This window comes from Zophobas morio, unplaced genomic scaffold (assembly GCF_036711695.1).
Source record: "Zophobas morio isolate AGI-343-1 ecotype UQ-CSIRO unplaced genomic scaffold, CSIRO_AGI_Zmor_V1 ptg000004l, whole genome shotgun sequence".
In the NCBI taxonomy this organism is placed as follows: Eukaryota; Metazoa; Arthropoda; class Insecta; order Coleoptera; family Tenebrionidae; genus Zophobas; species Zophobas morio.
This window is the reverse complement of record NW_026972109.1, coordinates 18,975,539-18,981,306: the sequence shown is the minus strand read 5'-3', so window position 1 is coordinate 18,981,306 and position 5,768 is coordinate 18,975,539. Positions and strand designations below refer to the sequence as shown.

Below are 5,768 nucleotides of genomic sequence, written 5' to 3'. Positions count from 1 at the left end.
TAATTGTCAATTTTATTCACACTATTAGAATAGCAATAATTCAATTCAGTAGTAATCTTAATTATTGTGATTTATTTGTATTTTGTGATTTCCATGGCCCTAAAAAGGAGGAACTGCAGAGTCAAAATCTCGTTTTTGTTAACTGTGTAAATTCTTATCTCTACAGGTTATTTTTACATTCTGCACACTTTACTTTCATGTTCATAATTTTTTACAAAAACTTATATCGCGAACACTTTTTTAATGTAAATCATCCGATTTTATTACACGCTTGTCTAATTTCTCATTATTTACTGTTTCAAAGCTGGCTGCGGCAGCCATTTCAGAAGGCTTCTGTCAAATTTGTCATCCTTCCAGACGAGTTGCAATTACAGTAATCGCCGCATACAAATAACACATTAAAATAATTTTCCAGTAATTATTCTCTTCAAACTTGCGGTAATTATAGTATATGAGGAATTTCACACTGAGTAAGTTAATAATGTACATTTTTCATTTAACGCGATCCACCTTAAAACTCTTAAAAACTGCAAGTTTAACATCTAAATGTGAAAATAATGTGGCGTCCAGACTTTCCGTTACTTTTACCATTATAATCTCATTATCGTAATCAAAAATTTCAATTTTCGGTTTAAAACGATGATCAGAAATAATGATGGAATACCGGTTTTTGGTAAAGAACGTGATAATTTTAACATGAATACATATTTTTTTGTTATTCATTTTTATTTGTAAAGTTGTCAGTATGATTTTATTTATGGTTAAGTCTGACCTAATATTTATTATTTCAGACTGTATTTTTGTAAAAAACTATTACCTTATTTTAGGTAAATAAAAATGTGGTTCAATATCATTCCTGGATTTATGATAATCGCCGTCGCTTTGTCGCTACCTTCTTATATTTCCTGGCCTTGCAATTGGTTATTAACAGGTCACTGGTACAGAAGATCTATGCTAGATACAGATGAGGTTCAGCACTATTTGCGCGACTTACGTCTTGAAGATCCATACGTGGTTAAAGGTTTAGAAAATATTCCAGATGAAGAGGAAGATGAAAAGGCAGATAAAAAAAAATCTTGAATGAGGAATAGGTATATATTTAAACGAATACGTTTATTATATTCTGTCTGCCAATAATTTGTTGTTTTGAAAGGTTAAAAATAAAAAAGTTTCTAAATTAGATCTACACATTATGTAAAATACATATCTATTTACAGTGAAACTCTAGAACTAGTTTTAACAATAAAAACACGATCAAAGACAGCCACGGATTTTTGAAAGTTTGTCTTTGCTCGTTACATTTTCAACTCAAACTTTTAAATTGATGGTAATCTCACAATACGAAAATTTTATCAAAGGCAAATCTTGAAACATCTATGGCTGTGTTTGATCGGGTTTTTTACTGCTTTCGCGGTGTTACAAACACTGTGTTTTTCCTTTAATGGAAAGGATTAATAGCCCTGAAGCGTACATATATACAGTTTAGACCTTTGAGTTGTCTTTAGCAGTGTTCCAAGTGAGTACCTCCATGAAAAATATGCAAAGTGACAACTACTAATAACAGGGTGTTCATTTTCATTCGTCTAATATAATTTTAGTTACTTTGTTGATTATCCAGTTCTGAAAGATTAATAATAAACGAAGCATTTAGAATTATGTTGTAAGATGACAAAATAATAGACAAATTGATGCTCCACATCTTCTAACGGCGTTCTACATAAACACAGTCGTGAAGAATACAAAAAAAGTCACAGTTGACGAAAAACTCGTCCTCTTTTCTTTGTGCGGTATATTTTTTGTGTGATCATCTATTTCTGAAAGACTAATAATAAATGAGGCATTCAGAACGAATTTACTTGATGTCTAAAACAATAGACGAGTTTAAAGTTCTACATCTTCTACTGTTTAAAATGAGTAAAATCGTGAAGAAGTAGTCCCAATCAGCAAAACAATTTCATCTTTTCGTCGTCCAATATATTTTTATTAAGTGTGATGATCACCTAGTTCTGAAAGATTAATAATAAATGAGGCGTTCAGAATGAGGTCTCGAAATAATCTTTAGGTGAGCAGACAAGTGTCAGAGGATTTTCCCTTTGCTCTTCTACTTGTTTATAAATAGCGGGTCTCATAATATAACATATTGCTCCCGGTTGAAACATCAATTACATATCTATTTATAAGCAGTACAAGTGATTCACAGGTCTTTATGATGTCCTCAACAACAAACAAAAACAACGTGACGTTTAAATTGGGTTCGTTAGGCATTAGCAAAGCAAATCGTAGGTAATTTTGAACAATGTAAGGGGGTCAATGTATAACTCGACTCATTGTACAATCGCTTGAGTGATTTTAGCACGGTATCGCAACCCCGGGAAATAAATCAAACCAATCACCATTTCCATAGATTTTGTTCTTGTTGCATATGTCCATTTATGTAAATGATACACAGCATCGTAACTAAGACGTGCTGCAATTGCTCCTGGATTTCGAAATGATTTATACGTTTGCAGATAATAAAAAAAGTCTTTTGATATATGATTCTGCGTTGGTTGGAACGACGAAAGGTAAAAAATAAACGGTAATTATTCGCTTGACCAAGAATTAATTAGATGGGCATTTCGATCTACTGGAACTTATGCGTGCTGAAAAGCGTTATTTATTTATTTATTCATAGGTCATAGCGCAGTGACACCGCACAGGAAACATTTTTAATACAATGTAAGGAAATGGGGGTAACCTTTCCATAAAAAATCGCCTCAATAGCAGAGGCAGTTATTATTGACTTAATTTATTGCTTCAACTATTGTGGATCGTAATTACCCCGTAGACCACTTTGGTCTTGTCCTGAAGGCTGATGCAAATTTTCAACTTTAAGACCCCTGTGACACGACTCTAAATTTCTAATAAAATTTAAGGTAGGTCAACGATATCGCGAAAATGGAAAAAGTGCCTTCAAAATTCTTTGTTTTAACTTTCCAATCGGAAGATTTTTCCGTTTTCGTGATATAGGTTACACTCGCCCTAAATTTAGTTTTAAGTCGGACATTTTGTCAAACAGGTTTAATTTGCCCAAAAATAAAAGCAAAATAAAGAAGTTTTTTATTAGTAAGACACTGATGATAATAATAACAATAATAATAATGATGATAATTATATCAATAATTAATTGATAACCTAGTCTTACAATGTTTCCCACATTTAGTTTTGTTTAAATAGAAGCCATAAAGAGTTTGAAAGATGGCTTGGAAATTGGATGCTATACATTTTTCACAAGAGCTGGAAGTTACAAATTCGGCCAAGTAAAGGCAGAATGGTGGCATGTATTAAGGGGACAAATTTTGAGATTCTGCAGTATACTGTGGTGAACAATTTTGACGCTTAAAGATTCCCGAAAATTGTATGTAATATATATCTCTGCATTCTCTGCATTACAATGGTTCAGGCTAGTATATAGCATATATATCACAAGTCCAAATAAATATACCAAAAACTTAAATTCTTAATTTAAATAGACTCTGAAATCAACATACCTACAAAATAATTCTACCTTTACTATTGTCGTTTATATAACGATTAATTCTTCATATCAACTTTATGAAATAAAAAAATGTTCTCCAACTCATAACATGAAAAAAAAAGAAAAAAGTATAAAGGCTATTTCAACAGAACTTCTCTCGCCCCTGAAATACAGTCGAACACACAGCTGCGAAAAATTATGAGATTTGATTTACTTTGTTTGTCCCCCGTGTTGATTTTTATTAGATAGATCATCATATGTTAGGAATATTGTGCCGATGGTAGAACGCTAATCTAAATTTGTCTAGTCATCTTCACCAACAATTTGATAACGCCCCCTCAAAATATTTAGTAGTAAATACTTGTGGTTTATAAATCCGCCTTGATCTTTCATCCTAGGCATCCAGATTTTAGGGAAAAATATACAAATTACATTATCACATTTTATACTAAGCACTGACGTGTGCCGTGCCATAACAATGTTGAATTATTAACGGGAAGGTCGCTGGTTCGTTTGACCCATGGGTCACAATTTTTTTACACTGTTTTAGATCTACATTTTTACTTCCCGAGCGTAAGCGAAGAAAATATTGCAGTAGGATTCATCGGGCGACAGGCTACTTTCATATCTGTCATCGGTGTCGATTTTTATTAAATAGACTATTTTCGAAACCACCAAACCGATTAACAAAATTTGTCTAGTCATCCCCACGAATATTTGATGACGCAATCTCAACATTTTGCGGTATAAATTTTATAAAATAACAACCTTTTGTACTTGTGGTTTATGATTTTGTCTTAATTTTGTTAATTATTATTATTATATTTATTATTCAATATTTTTCGTAGTAATGTTATTCTTTAAATACATAATACCTAGCATACGAAACATCGCTATGGCTCAGAGGCAAACGCATAATTTTGCATCTGGAAGCTCCGGGCTCAGTCTCATAATTTCATAGCGTCATAACCAGGAGTAACGATATTTTTGAAATATATTTTGATGTGTGTACTGTTTTTGTTAGTATCACACTCCACCTATCCAAATTAATATACATGTCCTTGATGGAAGAGGAAAGGATAATGACGTTATCATAAAAATTTTTAATCAAAAAAGCCACCTGAAATATGAAGTCTACTTATCTTTACTTTAGTACAAATATATTTTTATTTTAACTTACAAGGGTTATCATAAAAAACAAAATTCCCAAAATCAAATTTTATAAATTTTCGAAAAAGTTGGATAAATTGTACTTCAGGAGCGAGGGAAGTTTTGTCGAAATAACCTTCTAACACTTTTTTTATTATTAGTATAGCACGTGTACGGCACGCGTTGGAATTGTCATACGTGTCCTTACTGAAATGTTGATCGGAACATTTTTCAATAACAAAAGACACTAGAAACAGGCCAGCCTTGCGTTTTATCAATGCATTCCAACTTTTGAAGCAATTAACAAAGTGTTTTTCGTAACAATGCGTTCGAATCAAAGGCAGTGGCGGAGTGTGGGTGATTAAAGTATGATACATTAATGAAAATAAAATTTTATAATTTTTCAAAGAAGTGTGAGTTGTTGGACTGTACTTCAGGGACGAGGGAAATGCCATTTTTTTATGTTATTTGTGGATAATACCTTTACCTAGTACGCTCAAATCAAATAATTTACACAATTTTAAAAACAGTTAGTTAAAAAAAGTACTTCCGCACTGCATATTTTACATAAGTATGGAGCTAGAACAATTGTTTGCTTTTTTTATTATTATGTATGTATATACTTTTACGTAAATACTCACATCTACACCGTGTAACTATTAAATATTAGATGCTAGAATGTATAAAATTACTATAAAGATAATGAATTCAAATTTTTTTATTAATACACTGTTCCTTAAAAAAAATCAGTTTACGGGCTAACTCCAACATTCATAAAAAAAAAAACACTATGATGGACTGTGACGCACGAATGGTCAGATATCTAGAAGTACCCCAGCCCAAAATGACACTTACATTAAGGTTAACTAAAACAGATTTCATTGAAAAAGCTATTAGTACCATTACCATAAAAATCACAATAACTGTATGCAAAGAAGGTGCCAATAATTTCTTTACATGGACAAATATTTCATTAACATACTTACATTACGCCCACATCTTTAAAACGATCACCAGATGCAATTTGCCGACAAGTTAGCTCATATTCTGTTTCTGACGAACGAAACAGTAGATGGAAAATGTGCACTCCGACTTATGACAT

General features: G+C 32.0%; 1 protein-coding gene across 1 annotated transcript; it reads left to right on the top strand.

Moving 5' to 3' along the window:
• Window positions 1-341: 341 nt before the first annotated feature.
• On the top strand, window positions 342-1,145 carry LOC135135557 (uncharacterized). The gene is made up of 2 exons (XM_064064657.1): window positions 342-470; window positions 828-1,145. Exon 2 carries the CDS (start codon window positions 838-840, stop codon window positions 1,078-1,080), a length of 243 nt encoding a protein of 80 aa, XP_063920727.1. The 5' UTR covers window positions 342-470; window positions 828-837; the 3' UTR covers window positions 1,081-1,145.
• The last annotated feature ends 4,623 nt before the right edge of the window (window positions 1,146-5,768 follow it).